Genomic DNA, 17,889 nt, shown 5'->3' with positions numbered 1-17,889 from the left:
ACCAGGAACAAACTGACAGTTTTGATTCATACAAATTCACATTTCATACAAACTTAAATAATTTTTTTGACTGTGTAAAGCTGCTTTGCGGCAATGAAAATTGCTAAAAGCGCTATACAAATAAAATTGAATTGAATTGAATTGAACATGTCTCAGCCTCACTCACTCTCAGCACCGGAGCCCCCCAGGGTTGTGTTCTGAGCCCCCTGCTGTACTCTTTGTACACCCACGACTGCGTGGCCACTACCAACTCCACCGCCATCATCAAGTTTGCTGACGACACTGTCGTGGTGGGCCTGATCACCAACAATGATGAGTCGGCCTTCCTAGAGGAGATTGTAAATCTGGAAAACTGGTGCCAGAGGAACAATCTCCTCCTGAACGTCAGCAAGACTAAGGAGCTGATAGTGGACTTTAGTACAAAGCAGGAGAGGAACTACCAGACCCCCATCATCAACAGGAGCCCAGTGGAGAGAGTGGACAGCTTCCGATACCTCGGTGTTCACATCACGCAGGACCGGTCATGGTCCTGTCACATCAACACTGTGGTAAAAAAGGCCCGGCAGCGTCTCTACCACCTCAGATGCTTGAGAGACTTTAGACTGCCCTCTAAGGTGCTCAGGAATTTCTACTCCTGTACCATAGAGAGCATCCTGACAGGAAACATTACGACCTGGTTTGCAAACAGCACCATGCAGGACAGACGAGCTCTACTGAGGGTGGTGCGATCAGCTGAGCGCATCAACCGTACCGAGCTCCCTGACCTGCATGGTGCTGTTTGCAAACCAGGTCGTAATGTTTCCTGTCAGGATGCTCTCTATGGTACAGGAGTAGAAATTCCTGAGCACCTTAGAGGGCAGTCTGATCTACAGCAAGCGGTGCTGGACCAAGGCCAGGAAGATTGTGAAGGACCTCAGCTTCTTCCCGCATGCGATAAGGTCTCTCAATCACAACACCACACAGGAGTAATATCTTTTAAACATTGACACTGACTGGACAATCATGAACACATTCATGCAATACATATTTACATATCTGAAGCCATTGCACATGTCACTTTATACAATACATGTTTACCTGCCATTGCACATGACACTTTAAGACATTTTAATGCCACTTTAAAACATTTTAAAATTTTTATATATATATATTTATCCCCCCATATTCCTATATTCTATATTTTGTGATATTTTTACATGCCCTTATTTGTACAGTTTGTTTATTTTACTAGTTACATTTATTTTTCTTTGTATTTTATTTCTTTTATTAATATTTATTTCTTATATATAGTTTTTTATTTTCTTTTTAAGGTCACCGGCGGTTGTATAAGCATTTCACTGCATATCGTACTGTGTATGACTGTGTATGTGACAAATAAAATTTAAATTTGAATTTGATTTGAATTTGGTGCGCACTAAATACTAAACCTAAAAACAAAATTTTTTTTTATTGCATTTAAGTTTCTCTGAATGTATGATTGAGAACAGCTAAATTACACCTGGGGAGGGTGAATAATTTGCATTTGAATGTTGTCTGGCATTGTAAAGCACACACAGTAACACTAAAAGTACAACCCAGGATAAATAGGAATAAGAGGCCATGATTATACCGCAAAAATATTATTTAGTACAACAAAATTCCTCAGGGCGCTTAAAAACCTTTTGCATGCGGTTGAAACCTAATTAGTCTACGATGGAAATTAAAGAGGATGATTTTTATTTAGACTATAAATTTTTTTTTTACCTATTTTTAGGCGTGCCAGCTGCCACTTTTTAGTTAGATGTTTTCAATACAAATCCTATAATGCCCACATGACATCAAACATTTCCCTTGTTAATATTTTAACTATTAATTTTACTATTTTGGGTATTACTGTTTTATTTACTTCAAAATACCATTAAAACAAAAACAATAAAACGTTTTTTAAATATTGTTGACTACATTTGGACCATGTAACGGGTTCGAACGGGCTCACACGGACTCGAGGCGAGGTCTTACGAGGAAGAATGGGGAGGAAAGGGTTAAAGGAGTGAGGATGTAAAGGAAGGAATGTGCACGTTGGGTTGGCAGTGCCCCACTGGCATGGGGGCACAGGCTGGTAAGTGGTCAGCAGCGGACATAGTGGCAGCACAGGCTCACAAGGACAGCAGCTCTCCGCTGGTGGCTGGATTGGCCCCTCCCAGCTCTCGCTTTTTTGAAGTCCCTGAGGCGCATTTGCCCCGCTTGCATGCCGCACTTCCACGTTGTTGCGTGCACGCCGCACTTACACCGTGTAATAAACTGTACCCCAACAGACCCCGAATATTTTCTAGCGCAGGGTCCAAGACCAGGATCATTAGCAAGCATAGCTCACCAGCCGTGCCTAATTCCGCGGCCCCGCTCCTTCACATATCTGAAAGGAAGGACGTCTAACTAGTGAGCGAGGAGCGATATTAATTTGGGCGCACGCTGTGACAGGCTGAAAAAACTATTGTCCTCAACAGATGAGGACACAGATTAATGTGCAAAAACTATATAATAAAACTATATAAGACTACATAGCCTTTATAAGACTCAACTCTAATTTAAGCACACTCACAATAACGAAAAAAATGTTATGATTTTGTAAATATTTGAAAGCAAACAAGGTGCGCTGTTCTGTACTGTTTTTGGTGAACTTGAGCACGTCAGAAAATGAACCAAAACTTTGTGTATAAGAGGTAAGAAGAGAGGAATTAAAGAGGGGGATTACGATGCCGAATCGAAGTCCTTAGCCCAAACCTAATTTAAATTAAATTAACAAATGTTATAAGTAAAAAAAAATAGCCCACGTTTAAAAAAAACGTTTTTTTAATTCTTTCCGCAATGAGTTGGTCGAGCGCCGGGAGTTTTCCTGAAGGTTTTGAGCTGTACACACACACGCATTCTGCCTAAACTCGTAAAACTACACCTGTGACACAATAACTAATATTTGCACAGAGCGCCGGGAGATTTCCTGAAGGTTTTGAGCTGTACACACACACGCATTCTGCCTAAACTCGTAAAACTACACCTGTGACACAATAACTAATATTTTGAACATTTAAGGCTGTCATTTGGAAAAACAAAAAAATAATGAAACCATTTGTTGGGTCAAAATAACCCAACCAGGTGTTCATTAGTATATGACCCACTACATCTCATATGACCCAAATGAGCAACCCAACAATGTGTTAAAAGTACCTGAAATAACCCAGAACCTAAATAACAATAAGCATATATAATATATATATATATATAAAACAGTTCATACTTTGTACAAATTAAATTGTCAGCTAGTAAACTTGATCTAAATAACATTTAACTCATTTTTCTTTTTTACTTATTACTGTACAGTACATATCAATAGCTCTGGTTCAGATTTTTCAAGTACTTATGTGGAAATTACCATCACTATTGTATTTCTTCGATACAACGTTTTCATGACTAAATTGTATTTTAAGACTGCATTGAGTGAAAATGTCACTTTGTGCCATCTGGCGACAGTTTTACAAATGACTTTGAAATCCAACTGATTTATTTTGGCCGCTGTCGTGTTTACGCGGCGGTGAGCGCGACGGTAATAACCATTCCAATTGGGTACCTACTGTAACGCTAAGGCTAGCCCACGGGAGCACACCTCTTCTGCACTTCACGTGTCCAACAGGTTTGCTCTCCTCAGTGATGCACCCGTGAGAAACCTGAAAGAGCTCTGGTTATAGGAGACTCTATACTGAGGCATATAAAATTAGCTACGCCTTTAGGGGCGCCAGCGGCAGTGGTTAGGTGTATCCCGGGAGCTAGAGCACCGGACATAGCAGGTAATCTTAGGGCTCTAGGACAGCATAGGTTCTCAAAAATAGTGGTACATGCTGGAGCTAACGATATACGCCTTCGTCAGTCAGAGGTTAGTAAGAGTAACTTTACAGTCCCATCCCAATGAGACATGGCGACATAGCTTACAGCAGGTTATGGTCACTGAACCGCTGGATGTCCAGGTGGTGCTCCGAGAATAATGTGGGCTTCATAGATAATCGGAGTACCTTTAAGGGCAAAACTGGCCTGTTAGGGCGGGACGGTGTCCATCCCACTCGGGAAGGTGCTGCTCTTATTTCCTGTAGTATAGCTCATAGTCTCAGAAGAGGCCTAGTTAATCGGTGACAATTCAGAGCCCAGGCCAGAGAGCAGACAGACAGGCTAAACCAACCGTCTGCTAGCTGCATAAAGTCGTCACTCAGGGTTCATCATATTGAGACTGTGTCTTTTCCTCGAGCTAAGCAAAAATGTAGAAAGACTCAGAAAGTCAGTTATAGTAATTTAATTTACATAAATACCACAAACTCGGATCACCCTGAATGCGCAGCCGGCACCTCTGATCTGAAGCTTGGACTGCTAAATATTAGATCTCTCGCATCAAAAGCAGTTGTTGTTAATGAAATTATCACGGATCAGAAATTTTATATACTCTATTTAACTGAGACCTGGATTAAACAGGATAAGTATGTAGCTTTAAATGAAGCTAGTCCTCCTGGATACAGCTACATACACCAGCCTTAGATAACTGGTAGAGGAGGAGGCGTCACAGTTATTTACAATGATAATCTGTCGTACAAAAACACAGACACAAATTTAATTCATTTGAAGTTCTCTATAGTAACATAAGTGTAGCTACAAATATGAAGTCAGCTCAGTCGGTCACACTAATTATCATTTACAGACCTCCAGGGCCATACTCTGAATTTCTTTGTGAATTTGCAGATTTCCTCTCAAACCAACTCGTTTCTGTAGACAAAGTGTTAATTGCTGGAGATTTTAATATTCATTTTGAGAATCCAGAAGACCCTCTGAGACATGAGCATTTATGTCCATATTGGACATAAGTAGGAGTAAATCAGTGTGTATAGGATGCACTCATAAAGCAGATCACACTTTAGATTTAATAATATTTTTCAGATTAAGCATAAGAAATGTACTTACAATTACACTATCTGAAGTTATATCAGATCACTATTTGTCTCAATTAAAGTGTGTCATAGTGATTCTGTACGCACAGCGCTACTGTATTAAACGTACATTCACATCAACTACACATAGAGCTTTATCAGTAACCTCCCAGAGTTATCAACTGTAATTGGATTACCATTTGACCCCACAGAACTCGATCAGGTGACTGAATGTTTAGAGTCGACGTTCTGTTATACCGTAATGTAGCTGCAGTTAAAAACATTTTTTTTAGAGATAAGAAACTCGCTCCCTGGTATAATGAACACACACACTTTAAAACAGACTGCTCAGAAATTAGAATGTAAATGGCGTCAAACTAAACTGTTAATATTTCAAATAGCATGGAAGGAGAGCATCCTGAACTATAGAAAAGCTCTTAGTGTAGCTAGATCAACATATCTCTCCACTCTTATAAAAAAGAACAAAAATAATCCTAGATCTTTATTCAACACCTTAGCAAAATTAACTAGAAATAAGACCATTGCACAAATCTCCACAATAACATTGTGCAATAGTGAGTACTTCATGAACTTTTTTATTAATAAAATTGTAAATATCTGACATAAAATTAAGGTTTTGAAACCGGACAATGTAATGGATGCAGATCTTAAACTAGCCATGTCAGATTGGAACCTAGAATACTATATATAATAATATAATAGTATAATAATTTCACTCATCTCTTCTGCAAATTCATCAACTTGTATATTAGATCCTACACTGACACATTTTCTTAAACAGATAGTACCAGCAATAACAGAACCCCTGTTGAAAATAATTAATTCTTCACTCAGCATTGGGTATGTTCCAAAATATTTTAAATTAGCAGTTATTAAACCGATAATTAAGAAACCTGACCTCGACCCCTGTCAGCTGGCGAATTACAGGCCAATATCAAACCTCCCCATTATCTCTAAGATTCTGGAAAAGATAGTAGCGGAGCAGCTATGCTCATATCTACATAGAAATAGCATACATGAACTGTATCAGTCAGGATTTAGGCCTCATCACAGCACAGAGACAGCACTAGTTAAAGTAATAAATTACCTCCTATTGGCCTTTAATCAGGGTCGTGTAACTATGCTTGTATTACTCGACCTCAGTGCAGTTTTTGACACCATTGATCATACTGTACAGATGTTACTCATGCAGTATTCTGGTTTTACCGTCACGCGTCACGGTGGCGACATTTGGGTTTGTGCGTTTGCTGGCTTCTACTGCTGAGTGGCGCTGTATAACTATAGACTGACGCCTCGGGCATCAGTTAATTCTCTCAAGCACTAATGAGCCGCGCTCCGTTAAAGCTGCACATAGTAGCTGATAAAATTAAGTGAAACGTTGTAGTTAAACGAATACATGATCATAGTATTAAAATTACAGTACAAATGTAGAATTTAAATTAAATCACAGTGAGCCTTTAGATTTTATCATGTGAAATTAGAAAAGCTACGCATGTATGTTTTTCGTCATCTTATATTTTGTGTTCTTTAAATTTGTAGTAGATTTATTAACTGAAATAAACGAAAATTAATTACCATAAAAATTAAAACATTGTCAGGCCGTGCTACTGCGTCAGCAGATGTCGATGTGTTTTTGCGTTATTATAAGAATTAAATGCAGTAGGCTGTTATGATCATCATAATGTTCTTTAATTAATAAATTAAAACATTTTAACAAATTACATTTTCACATCCCAGCACCCCCGTTGCGTTGTATCACCGCCGGCAAAAACCTTATAAAATACAAGTGAAACATTAAACGAATTTATCATCACAGTACTAAAATTACAGTACAAATTTTGAACTTAAATATAGGGGTTTCTTAGTTCCATCGAATTTAAGCAAAGTAAATGTTAACACAGTGAGCCTTTATATTTTATCATGTGTAACACTCGCGTAGCCAGAAAACGCTGTGTGTATCAGAAAACGTGGGTGAGTCACAGGTGTTGTCAGATTAATGGGCAAAAACTATATAATAAACCTATATAAGCTACATAGCCTTTATAAGAGATTACTTTTATTTAAGTGCACGCACAATGACGACAAAACGTTATGATGTTGTAAAATAGCCTAATGAAAGCAAACAGTGCTATTCTGTATCGGTTTCTGTGAACTTGAACCCGAAAAAAACAAAACTCTGTGTATACTCGCCTCACAGACGTGAAAAATATATACTTAAAGAAAGCAAAATGTCTGCTTTTATATAAACTAATGGGAAAAAAAATCAGCTTATGTAATTCGTATGAAACGTGGATTACTACAGCGCATCCACTCACAGCCGAAATGAAAAGACATCAACTTATCAATGAAGTTTTCTTGCTGTTTTCCCCGACGCATTCATAATCATTAGTCTAGTTCTGCCGGTTCGGTGTTTCTTATCCCCACCCCTGTTAAAACGGCGTATTCAGAGGCTCGCCTGCGAGAGGTTTTGCGCGCGCGGTCCACTACACAGCTAAAACACATTTGTATATTATGACTGAGATAAGGCGGCTCACATCGGCGTGCGTTTCGCACAGCGCCGCAAAGACAGCGCTTATTTAACACGTATAAATGTGTTAGTTATATTTCTGGGAAAGACAAATCTCTTATAAATTTCTCATAACCGGGGGGGTCACGCGAACATTTTACATTCACTAAAAGATTTCTTTACAACCACATTTCGGCCATTCACACACATGCATTGTGCTATGTTGTTTGTACACACTTTTACTATTCCCCTTCTAATCTCCCCTTTGATCAAAATGCTTGCGATATGAGCCGACACGATTTAAAGTGAAAGCGCGCGCGATGTGAGCAGCTTTAATTATTGATGATTAAATAATTATCAAATGGTGGACATAAACAGCAAAAAGGACAGTATCTTTTTTACTTTTGATTATTATTATCATGTTATCGAATGATTATTTGAAACTGAAGCGCTCCGTGTAAACTCATGCCACGAGTCATTTTATCATACAAAGATTATTATGTTGTGCTCGGACCATTAAGCGTCTGTGGATTGCAAAATTAACATTTTTACCGTTTTTTAATCACTGGAATGGAAGATAACATGCCTTGTATTGTTTTTAATTGCTCGATACACAACCATCTGAAATAAAGCGGCTCACATCGGTGTGCGTTTCGCACAGCGCCACAAAGACAGTGCTTATTTAACACGTATAAATGTGTGTTTGTTATATTTCACTAAAAGGCTTATTCATAACCACATTTTAGCCATTCACACACGTCCATTGTGCTGTGTTGTTGTTACACACTTTCACTTTTCATCTCCACTTTGATCAAAATGCTCCCGATATGAGCCGACACAAACAGCTTCGAAAAATCAGATTATTCATCTATCATAAAGAGAAGCGACATATACTTGCTGATTAAACACTGCATTTTTTTAAGTGAAAGCGCGCGATGTGAGCAGCTTTAATTATTAATAATTAAATAATTATTCAATGCTGGACATAAACAGCTAAAATCAAGATAAATGTTATTCTTTAGATTGTTATTATCATGTTCTTTCGCTGTTTGGGTTCAGCATTAAATGATTATTTGAAACTGAAGCGCCTCTTGTAGATTTATGCCACGCGTCATTTTATCATACAAAGATCATTACGTTGTGCTCGGACCACTGACTCCAAAATTGACATTTTTATCGTTGTTTTTACAAGCCCTTGTGCTGTTGTTTGTGCTATTTTCTTCAATAATAACAAAAACAGTAGACAGAGAGAAACATAGAGTCTGTCTAAACAAAATTGCTGCCGTTTGCAAAATGTCCCCTTGCGCCACCTGGCGGTCATTTCACAAATTACTTTAAATTACAACTGGCTGTTGCCGTTTGCCGCGATAGAGTGCAAGGCAGTCATAGACATTCCGCGTGAGTAACCACTGTAGTATTCTTCCTCACAGATTAGAAAATGTGGTAGGAATTAGGGGAACAGCCCCTTCCTGGCTCAGATCCTACTTGACTGATCGTTATCAGTATGTAGACTTAAATGGTGATTATTTTGCATGTTCTTTAGTGGAGTTTGGTGTTCCACAGGGTTCAGTTTTAAGTCCACTGCTTATTTCCCTTTACATGCTTTTTCTGGGCAACATAATCCGTAAGCATGGTATTAGTTTTCATTGTTATGCTGATGACACGCAGTCATATGTCTCAGCAAAACCAGATGAGAAAAAACAGCTTAAAGTTGAACAATGTGTGCAGGACATAAGAGATTGGATGCTAATTAACTTCCTTCTGCTTAATCCTGATAAGACAGAAGTTCTAGTCATAGGACCGCATACAGCTAGGAGTAAGATTTTAGATTACACTGTAACTTTAGATGGCCTTTCTGTTCCATCAAGTGCAACAATAAAAGACATCGGTGTGATTATAGATTCCAGGATTTCATTTGAAGCACATGTAGATAATATTATCAGTATAGCCTTCTTTTACCTAAGAAATATTGCCGAGATAAGAAATATATTGTCACTTATCAATGTAGAAAAACTAGTTCATGCTTTTATCACCTCTAGGTTGGACTATTGTAATGCCTTACTGTCTGGTTGTTCACCTAGGTGCATAAACAAAGCTTCAGCTAGTCCAGAATGAAGCAGCATTCTTATCTTCACTTTTTTGGCTCCCTGTGAAATTTTGAATTGATTTAAAAATACTACTCTTGACATATAAAGGATTAAATGGTCTCGCACCGCAGTATCTGAGTGAACTGCTAGTGTCTTACAATCCACCAGGCCTACTTCGATCTAAAAATGCAGGCTGCTTGTCAGTACCGCATATTATGAAACTACAGCTGGGGGCAGAGCTTTTTCTTACAAAGCCCCAAAGTTATGGAATAGCCTTCCAAATAGTGTTTGGGACTTAGACACAGTCTCAGTGTTTAAGTCTAGGCTAAAAACCTATTTATTTAATCAAGCATTTTTATAAATAGATTTGTCCTGGGTAAAGGAGCTCATGGACATAGAGTATTAGGTGAACTGGTATGTTTAGATGCTGTCTTGATCACTCAGGTTTTTTGACGGTGAGGTGATTGTTTGCTTTACATCTCAGGGAGCCCTCATGTCTGTGTTTCCTTCTGGCTCTCCCTTTTAGTTATGCTGGTATAGCCCTCATGTCTGGTTCCTCTCAAGACTTCTTCCTATTACCATCTCAGGGAGTTTTTTCTTGCCACTGTCGCCCTCGGCTTGCTCACCAGGGACTATCTGACCATTTGATTCATGCACACTTACATTCCATACAAACTTAAATAGTTATTTCGATTGTGTAAAGCTGCTTTGCGACAATGACAATTGTTAATTAATATAATTATAATAAAATTGAATTGAACTTATATCTTGTTCTGTAGTGATCAGGTTTTAGCCATCCTTACCTTGGCCATGTCTTTAAGCACAGAACACATTGTACTTCTGAGAACTCCAGGGAGGTTGCAGTTTCGAATTATGACATAATGTCATAACGAGTTAGTAGCTCCACGTTTACATTACATTACATTAAGGCATTTGGCAGACGCTCTTATCCAGAGCGACTTACAAAAAGTGCTTTATTGTTAACATAATTGGATACATACTTATACTGGGTTAACTAGGTTAATAACTAGGTTAATAACTAGGTTAATAACTACGTTTGATTCTTCTCAAATCTTCGGGAGTTAATTGGCATATTTTTGTCTCAACAGGTTTCTTGCAACCCATTTGACTATTTGCAACAAAATGTTTGATGGTTCTGTGATCATGCCCCAATATCTTGGCAGTTTCAAGAGTGCTGCATGAAAGTGCTGCCCTCTAAGAGACGTTTACAATTTTTTACTTTTTAGAGTCAAATATATCCTCGACAAAAGCCTTCTCCAGAGTGCTCAGGACCTCAGACTGTGCCAAAGGTTTACCTTCCAACAAGACAATGACCCTAAGCACACAGGTAAAATAACGAAGAAGTGGCTTTACAACAATTCCGTGACTGTTCTTGAATGGCCCAGCCAGAGCCCAATTGAGCATCTCTGGAGAGTCCTAAAAATGGCTGTCCACCAAAGTTTACCATCCAACCTGACAGAACTGGAGAGGATCTGCAAGAAGGAATACTGAGCAAGAGGTTTGAATACTTAGGCCTATGTGATATTTCAGTTTTTCTTTTTTAATAAATCTGCAAAAATGTCAACAATTCTGTGGTTTTCTGTCAATATGGGGTGCTGTGTGTCCATTAATGAGGAAAAAAAATGAACTTGATGATTTTAGCAAATGGCTGCAATATACAAAGAGTGAAACAATTTAAGGGGGTCTGAATACTTTCCGTACCCACTTTATATCATAATATTTTATCATTATCCTCTGACAAATAAGATAGCCTTAACGTGACACTATATATTTTTGGACATAACAGATAGCTAGCTTAAACATCTTACCTTTGCTAGACTGTTAGCATAATTGTTAGCATGTCTGGAACTTTCTTTACTCAGCATACACACATTCGAGGCCCAAACTATTTTAGGAACACTAATAGATAGATTTTAGATGAAGTAATGTATGCATCAATCAGTATACATACATTCATCTTATAGTTGACAGTACATAGTGGTGGCCATTTTAAACCTGGACTTTATATAATTCCTATACAGTTGATTTACAAAGTCTAATAAATATATATCAGTGACCTGCTAGAATAAGTCTACAGTCGTGGCCAAAAGTTTTGAGAATTTCATAAATATTGGAAATTGGAAGTTGCTGCTTAAGTTTTTATAATAGCAATTTGCATATACTCCAGAATGTTATGAATTGCATAGTTCTTCTTTGCCATGAAAATGAACTTAATCCCAAAAAAACCTTTCAATTGCATTTCACTGCTGTCATTAAAGGACCTGCTGAGATCATTTCAGTAATCGTCTTGTTAACTCAGGTGACAATGTTGACGAGCACAAGGCTGGAGATCAATATGTCAGGTTGATTGGGTTAAAATGGCAGACTTGACATGGTAAAAGGAGGGTGATGCTTGACATCATTGTTAACCATGGTGATCTGCAAAGAAACGCGCGCAGCCATCATTGCATTGCGTAAAAATGGCTTTACAGGCGAGGATATTGTGGCTACTAATATTGTGGCTACTAAAATCAACAATTTATAGGATCATCAAGAACTTCATGGAAAGAGGTTCAATTCCTGTTAAGAAGGCTTCAGGGCGTCCAAGAAAGTCCAGCAAGCGCCAGGATCATCTCCTAAAGAGGATTCAGCTGAAACAAAGATCTAAAAGCAGTTTAGCAGCAAACTTTGTAAAAACTAATATTTGTGTCATTCTCAAAACTTTTGGCCACAACTGTAGTATGCATACCCTGTTATAACCGGGAAATTTGGCATTGTTCAATATTCACTAATCACATTCAAACTGATGTTAAGTATTGTCATCAAATAAGCTGAGTAATGGACCACAAACAAAGTACAGCTAGCCCTATACGATTTTCTGATATCAACTTGGGAAGATCTAATTAGAACACTCATGAATTACAAAGAGCTTGCAAAAAAAAAAAAAACTGTTTAGCTTAAACTGAAAATTCTGAAGTTTAAAGTCACAAATTGGGGGTGGGGTAAAATTTGGGGTTTAAAATTATAATGCAAACTTACAAGAAAATAACTAAGAAAATTCACAAGAAAAACATTAGGTGACAGTCTCATTTCTTTTCCAATGGTTTCATCCAGTGGAGGAAAAGTTTCTCTCTCACAGATTAAAGTGGGTCTTCCCTGTCATGGTCAAGCACATTTGCAATGTGATTATCTCACTATCATAGCACAGTGGTTATCTTGGCCAATTAACCAATCTATAACCTACCAACTTCATTTATTTGACTACTGTAGGTAAACTTATCTATGCAGCCATGTTCCTGAGGCACATTCTTACTATCTTACATGAATGCGCCCTGTTGGTGCACACCTGGTTTTACTTTTAAATGCTCAAGCGTTTTTTCTTGCAAAAAATTAAGACTTTAAATCTGAAAATGTTCTCATGAATTTGTGACATCAAATTTGAAAATTGTTAGTTGTAAATTCTAAAATGTAACACCCCACCCCCAGGTCCTGTTTTAGACCTACAGTGGCAAACACAGAGGAACACTATTTCCACAGTTTTTGGGCAGCCTTTTCCAAACAGGAACTGGGGATTGAAAAAGACAATGATGCATGAAAAATCTAAAACAGCCAATAAGAAATAAACCTCCTTTAGTCTGTGATTGGTTGGTTTCATGTCATGCCTCACACTATTCCATTTGGACATGTACAAGAGAAAGCGAAAGTTTCTTTTTTAATTATTATTAAATTGCGAAAAATGTAAGTGCATGCAAAAAAATACCTTTTTGCTCAAAAATTCTATATACAATATTCTATATACAATATTATATTACATATATGTTACAGAACTAGTGTACATAAACCAACATACATAATAGTTTATTTTTTCTAAAATAATGGGGTTGCTTGAGCTCTACAGTATCTGCAGTGTTTTACCTTAGCTAGATGGTCCATTCTCTGCAGCATCCTTTTCATCTGTTGCTCTTCTTCATCATTAAACCTGCTCAGTAGAGGCTCCAGATAATGTGTCTAAAAAAGATCAAAAGACAGACACTAGACTAAAGAAGTACATCAAATACATGACTGGAGGGCCAGCACAATTAATTTTTCTCATGAAACTCCAGTGATTCAACTAATCTGCAAACATCCAGAGTGGGTTTACGTTTTGGTGATTTAGAAACTCTGCTGGACACTGGCCCTCAATGATTAGAATAGCCCTAATGTACATAACAATCTATTTATTACTTAGAAATTACATTATATTCGAATACCTTCGCGTTGGGCACTACAAGCAGATTTGAAATTTTAGTTCTGTCATTTATCAGGCTGTTCCAGTTCAACAAGTCAATAGTCCTGCAGATAGACAAAACATGTAAGGCAGTTGCAACCATAACACATTCTTCCTAGGCGTTTTGCCTGTAACAAAATAATGCATGATTGATGATGCAGAATGATTGCCCAGATGTTTTAAGTTCTTTACTTGTATATACACTCTTGTACTCTTTTCAAAAGAGGAATAGGGATTTCAGCGATGTTAAAATGTTTTACCCAGATAAGCCCCGTTTCTCCCCACTAAGCCAGTTTTCAATGTCATTCTTGGATGCCACACCCAGTTTAGTCAATGTTTCCTAAGAAAGAACAAGATCAGCAAAAGTGAAACAACTTAATATGCATAAATCCACCGGCTAAATAAATAAGCAAGGCTAAAAGTATAATGGAGATTAATTAAGCTTCTCTAAAAGGTTAATAACATTTAAAGTCAAAGTACCTGTAGCGGCTCAAGCTCAAGTTTCTGCTCCAAAACATCCATCCCATCCTTCCCTTGCTGAGCAGCAAGCCATTTAAAGAATCGCCTCCATTTTACCAGCACTTCAGAAAACTGCAGCTACAAAGACAGAAATTTAGAACTGGGAAGATTGATAAAGTAAGACAATGAGATGTATTACTTACCAAAAACTGTGGTCGACCCAAAGCTGTCATCTTAACAGCTGAAAACCCATCAGCAGAGCTGCCGGCTAAAACACAGACCAAAGCCTAAGTGCTTACAGGTTTTTAATCCATTGTTAAATTTCCAAAACAGTAAAAATCTAACCAGATGCTTTGATGCATTTGATAAAAGTCTCCATGTGATGGTCACACTTGGTCTCGTCAGCATAGAAGTATGTACGAGCACTGATCACACCACCACACCGATCAAAATGATGATGGGCTTTGTATTTCTCCTCATGATGGTCAGTACCTGGGAATGTTTTATGACAGCAGTTACAAACATCCAACCAAGAGGAAATTAAGTCAAATAAATAAGATAAGATAAGATAAGATAAACTTTTATTAGTCCCACAAGTGGGAAATTTGTTTTGCCATGGCAGCAAGCGGACAGTACAAAGTTAAAAATTAAGAATTCCACCACATCCTAAAGATGATCATTTTAGTACAGTGAACTCATTGTCATGTTCAAGAAACAAATTTAAAATGATTCGAGCTTTGTGACATGGTGCATTTTCCTGCTGGAAGTAGCCATCAGAGGATGTGTACATGGTGGTCATAAAGGGATGGACATGGTCAGAAACAATGCTCAGGTAGCCCGTGGCATTTAAACGATGTCCAATTGGCACTAAGGGGCCTAAAGTGTGCCAAGAAAACATCCCCCACACTATTACACCACCACCACTAGCCTGCACAGTGGTAACATGGCATGATGGATCCATGTTCTCATTCTGTTTATGCCAAATTCTGACTCTACCATTTGAATGTCTCAACAGAAATCGAGACTCAACAGACCAGGCAACATTTTTACAGTCTTCAACTGTCCAATTTTGGTGAGCTTGTGCAAATTGTAGCCTCTTTTTCCTATTTGTAGTGGGGATGAGTGGTACCCGGTGGGGTCTTCTGCTGTTGTAGCCCATCCGCCTCAAGGTTGTGCGTGTTGTGACTTTACAAATGCTTTGCTGCATACCTGGGTTGTAACAAGTGGTTATTTCAGTCAAAGTTGCTCTTCTATCAGCTTAAATCAGTCGGCCCATTCTCCCCTGACCTCTGGCATCAACAAGGCATTTTCGCCTACAGGACTGCCGCATACTGGATGTTTTTCCCTTTTCACACCATTCTTTGTAAACCCTAAAAATGGTTGTGCGTGAAAATCCCAGTAACTGATCAGATTGTTAAATACTTAGACCGGCCTGTCTGGCACCAACAACCATGCCACGCTAAAAATTGCTTAAATCAACTTTCTTTCCCATTCTGACATTCAGTTTGGAGTTCAGGAGATTGTCTTGACCAGGACCACACCCCTAAATGCATTGAAGCAACTGCCATGTGATTGGTTGATTAGATAAATGCATTAATGAGAAATTGAAGTGCTCCTAATAATCCTTTAGGTAAGTGTATTTAGACTATAAGTAAACACAGTTGACTAAGTAATTAAAGTTTGTACCCAAAGAATATAGTGAATGACAGGCATTTACAATAATATTCTAAATGTTTTAAATGTTCTAAATTGCACTTTGCCCAGTTATGGTGGTTCCCCGAGACAGAAAGAAAAATTCCACGTTCCACCATAGTATTGCACATGACTAGAGATATTGCACATCACTATAAAGTTTAAAATGTTCTGTCATAATATTGCACATAACTACAATGGTGTATTTGATAAGTGTGTTTGTTCGTTTGCTTGTGCGTATGTGGTCAGAGTCTAAGTTGTACAGTCTGACATTATAATGGGCGATATTGTCATGATTCCTCAATCGGCGTGTGTGTGGTCGTGGCATAATTGCAGGAGGCGAGCTAGCGTTTCAATAAAGTTTTTTATACATACACAAAACAAAAGTAAAGCTCTAACCTTTAGAGCACGTTAAAGCAGAGAAGCTTTAATATAAACCTTAACGAAAACCACACCGACATAAATCGTAATAATTTCAGCTTCAGTCAGGCTATTTATAATAAACTTAATTACCTTTCCTCAGTTCAGGTGAATGCTTACGTCACCTGACCGAGGTGCAGTCTGGGCCTTGAAGTCCAACTAAAAAAATAAATCAACATAACACAAACCAGACTAAGAGCGCTTTGGCGCCCTCTAGGGGTTAACCCTTACAGTACCCCGTCTTTAAAAAAGCGGAGGTCCGGGGCTCCCACCCCAATGTACAGTGCTTGATCTGCCCAACCCGAGGCTGTAGATATTGTTCTCTGGGCTGGGCTGCTGGACCCGCAGGACAGGATTCCCCAGGCCCAATGATGGCCGAACTGACCCTGGATAGATGTCCCTGTCGCAGAGTGATGTGGCTAGCATGGGACCCCATCGCCACACAGCCCAGCTGGCACGACGTCCTCAGGGCCCAACTGTAGAGCGGGCATGACGTCCTCAGAGCTTGGCTGCTGAGGAGCTGAAGCGACGTTTGCTGCACTCGGCGGCTGAGGAGCTGAAGCGACGTCCGCTGCACTCGGTGGCTGAGGAGCTGAGGCGATGTCCGCTGAGCTGGGCGGCGGCGGAGCTGGAGCGACGTCTGCTGCACTCGGTGGCTGAGGAGCTGAGGCGACGTCCGCTGAGCTGGGCGGCGGCGGAGCTGGAGCGACGTCTGCGAAGCCTGGAGGTGGAGGAAGGACGATGCTCTCCCAGTCGCTCCACGGCTCGCCACCCTTGCTTTCGAGCAGAGGCAGAGGGAGCCCTCACCGATTAGCAGCGGCGCTTCGTCCTCAATGAGCAAGAGGGGCAGCGGTGATGGAGGAAACACGTCCTCGTCGCCGTGCAGTAGTGCCGCGTAGTCCTTCGCGTCGACCACAGGCGGAGGCGGGAGAAGGAGCGCGTCGTCCAGATCGGAGAGAGGGAGAATATCCGGGACTACAGCGCGGCTCTCCCGAACCTGGACGAGCGGCTTTTGGAGCTGCACCACCTGCTCCCGCAGATCAGAAATGTGCTCCTCGTTTTGCTGCGCCAACAACGTGTAGACGTCTCCCATTTGATCCTCGCCACCGTCATGCCAGACCCCCTCGGCCCGTGCCTCTTGGTCGGTGCTTGGGGCCATGTATCTGCCCGCTGCCTTACCTTTAAACGGCGTCCGCCGAATGGCGAGCCTGCAGCCTTCCCAGCTCTGTCGCACTCTTATCTCTCTCTGCTCCTCGCTGTCTTCCAGCCAGTCCGCCCGTTCGGCAAGCCTGCAGCCTTCCCAGCTCTGCCACAGCTCTCTCTCTTCTTCCTCCTCGCTGTCTTCCAGCCATTCCGCCAGCTCGGGCAAGATGGTAATAGCCCCTCCCAAAAAAACATCTGGGGGAGAGACCTCCGCTATGCCACTTTTACGGTCTAGCTTTCTGTCATGATTCCTCAATTGGCGTGTGTGTGGTCGTGGCATAATTGCAGGAGGCA

At 39.8% G+C, this 17,889-nt stretch overlaps 1 protein-coding gene across 1 annotated transcript in view; it reads right to left on the bottom strand.

The window, feature by feature from the left end:
• The window catches only part of prodha (proline dehydrogenase (oxidase) 1a), a 41,022-nt gene that overhangs the window by 7,889 nt on the left and 15,244 nt on the right, over positions 1-17,889 (bottom strand). The window contains exons 4-9 of the mRNA XM_053478680.1: positions 14,626-14,772; positions 14,484-14,548; positions 14,302-14,418; positions 14,082-14,161; positions 13,805-13,886; positions 13,470-13,562 (exon numbers count right to left, since the gene is read on the bottom strand). Of these exons, the coding sequence (XP_053334655.1) occupies positions 13,470-13,562; positions 13,805-13,886; positions 14,082-14,161; positions 14,302-14,418; positions 14,484-14,548; positions 14,626-14,772 (584 nt within the window). The remainder of the gene's footprint in view (positions 1-13,469; positions 13,563-13,804; positions 13,887-14,081; positions 14,162-14,301; positions 14,419-14,483; positions 14,549-14,625; positions 14,773-17,889) is intronic.

The sequence above is a fragment of the Clarias gariepinus genome, chromosome 19, assembly GCF_024256425.1.
Source record: "Clarias gariepinus isolate MV-2021 ecotype Netherlands chromosome 19, CGAR_prim_01v2, whole genome shotgun sequence".
NCBI lineage: Eukaryota > Metazoa > Chordata > Actinopteri > Siluriformes > Clariidae > Clarias > Clarias gariepinus.
The sequence above is the reverse complement of the archived record's forward strand: the minus strand, read 5'-3'. Positions and strand labels throughout refer to the sequence as shown.